The sequence below is a fragment of the Panthera pardus genome, unplaced genomic scaffold (assembly GCF_024362965.1).
Source record: "Panthera pardus isolate Hobbes unplaced genomic scaffold, ASM2436296v1 HiC_scaffold_12, whole genome shotgun sequence".
Lineage (NCBI taxonomy): Eukaryota > Metazoa > Chordata > Mammalia > Carnivora > Felidae > Panthera > Panthera pardus.
Genome location: NW_026526677.1, coordinates 52,467,087 through 52,469,350, shown reverse-complemented (window position 1 = coordinate 52,469,350; position 2,264 = coordinate 52,467,087). Strand labels below are relative to the sequence as shown.

General features: G+C 41.3%; 1 protein-coding gene across 1 annotated transcript; it reads left to right on the top strand.

Moving 5' to 3' along the window:
- The first annotated feature begins 303 nt into the window (after positions 1-303).
- LOC128776179 (olfactory receptor 56A3-like) lies at positions 304-1,310 on the top strand. The gene has a single exon (XM_053900044.1). It carries the CDS (start codon positions 304-306, stop codon positions 1,249-1,251), a length of 948 nt encoding a protein of 315 aa, XP_053756019.1. The 3' UTR covers positions 1,252-1,310.
- The last annotated feature ends 954 nt before the right edge of the window (positions 1,311-2,264 follow it).

Here is a 2,264-nt window from a genome sequence, read left to right as displayed (position 1 = left end):
GTCCCTCTCTTTACTTTTGGCAAAGATACAACAATTCTATTAATAATCATCCTTGAAAGAATCAAGCATGTATAAGTAAACCATATTACCTCTGTTCTCTATACTGTTCACTGGTAAAATCATCCAAGTAGCAAGGCACAAAAGATAAACAGATGAAGTCACATGGCTCTGGATAACCCGAGGCTCGTGCATTTCACCTAGGTGAAGCAAATTTTCTAAATCCAGGTGTCTTGAGTCAGTATCCAATTTTTATCTTAATTTTACAGATCACTAAAAGAAATCTATAGAAATATATGACAAAATATGACAGCGCACCAAAATGGCACCATCTCCTCTGAGGTTTCAGACTTCCTCCCGAATTGTTTTGCCAGGTCCCCTAGCTGGAAATTCTGGTTGTCCCTGCCCCTCAGCTTCCTCTTTCTTTTAGCCATGGGGGCCAATAGTGTCCTCCTGATCACCATCAGGCTGGAGGCATCTCTGCATGAGCCATTGTACTACCTGCTCAGCCTCCTCTCCCTGTTGGACATCATTGTCTGCCTCACCGTCATCCCCAAGGTGCTGGCCGTCTTTTGGTTTGACCTCAAGTCCATCAGCTTCTATGCCTGCTTCCTCCAGATGTACATCATGAACTGCTTCCTTTCCATGGAGTCCTGCACATTCATGGTCATGGCCTATGACCGCTATGTAGCCATCTGCCACCCATTGAGATACCCATCCATCATCACTGACCAATTTGTAGCCAAGGCTGCTGTCTTTATTTTGGCCAGGAATGGCATTTTAACAGTACCTATCCCCATTCTATCATCCCGACTCCATTATTGTAGGACAAATGTCATTGAGAACTGCCTCTGCGCCAATATGTCTGTCTCCAGGCTCTCCTGTGATGATGTCACCATCAATCGCCTCTACCAGTTTGCTGTAGGATGGACCCTGCTAGGATCTGACCTCATCCTCATCTTTCTCTCCTATACCTTCATACTGCGAGCTGTGCTGAGACTCAAGGCAGAGGGTGCTGTGGCCAAGGCCCTGAGCACATGCGGTTCCCACTTCATCCTTATCCTCTTCTTCAGCACCATCCTTCTGGTCTTCGTGCTCACTCTTGTGGTGAAGAAGAAAGTCTCGCCTGATGTGCCAGTCTTGCTCAACATCCTCCACCATGTCATTTTCTCAGCCCTCAACCCCATTGTGTATGGGGTGCGAACCCAGGAGATCAAGCAAGGAATCCAGAGATTACTGAAGAAAGTGTGGTAACAAGGACAATTAGATCTCTGCATTCCTCACATAAAATGAGTTTTGAATCAATAATGGGTGAGTGGGCTTAATCATATCTATGAATTGCAATCTCAAAATGGGTAATTTGAATATTGTGTCTTCTTTAAAAACTTAAGCTTCACTGTTAAGTTTCCCTTTTCTCACTTCTCCTTTAGGAATATCTTTTGCCCCTTTTGCCTTTTCCCATACATATTATCCTATATTGACAAAATACTGAGATTCCTTGGGGGAGGTCCCAAAATGAGACTATTTGGGGGTAGAGTTGTGTAACATGTAATGAATTCTTATTCTCATTTCTACAGAAGGGATCATATTGGAGAAAAAGATATAGCAGTGAAATTTCACTCCTGAATATGGAAGGTTGCTACTTCTCTCTAACTGGGTCTGCAGTTGGGTGATCATTCTAGATGAGCATTGCAAGAGGACAGGGTTTTTCTGTCCTGGATTTCTCATTTGTGCAACAATTATCAATGAGGTCGATTATAGTTAAGAGACTCTTAAATTCTCCTCCGCAATGGATTTGTGCTTTGCACATTTATCTTTTCAATCCAGAGTGTCACAGTTTAGTTCAATCTAGGGTGTGCAAAAATAGTTTAACTAATGAGTTAAAGATTTCAAAGACTGTGTATATGATCCCGTAATAATAATTAAATATAAAAAATATAATATCTGAACATTTTTTTCATATTAACTGAACAATTTCTAAGAACACTTTGTATCCTGGGAATTCTGTTAGCTATTAAGACTCAAAAATATATAGAAAAATGTGGCTTTTGGGAGCTCAAAGTTTTCTTAGGAGGAATAAAATATGAGTTCCAGGAATATATTCTCAATGGGAAAGAATGGGGAATGGGGTAATGTACCTACTGGTAGTAGAGTACCTGGAAACTTAAGAAAGCACTGGATAGAGAGTTAAAAGTCTGAATTACAAGCCTTGAACAGCTACCAAAAAAGGATGGCTTCTTGGAAACAAAAGAGGTGGTCTCATTGTG

Coding starts and splice junctions, on each gene's coding strand:
- LOC128776179 (XM_053900044.1), top strand. CDS start 304: ATGACAGCGCACCAAAATGGCACCATCTCCTCTGAGGTTTCAGACTTC.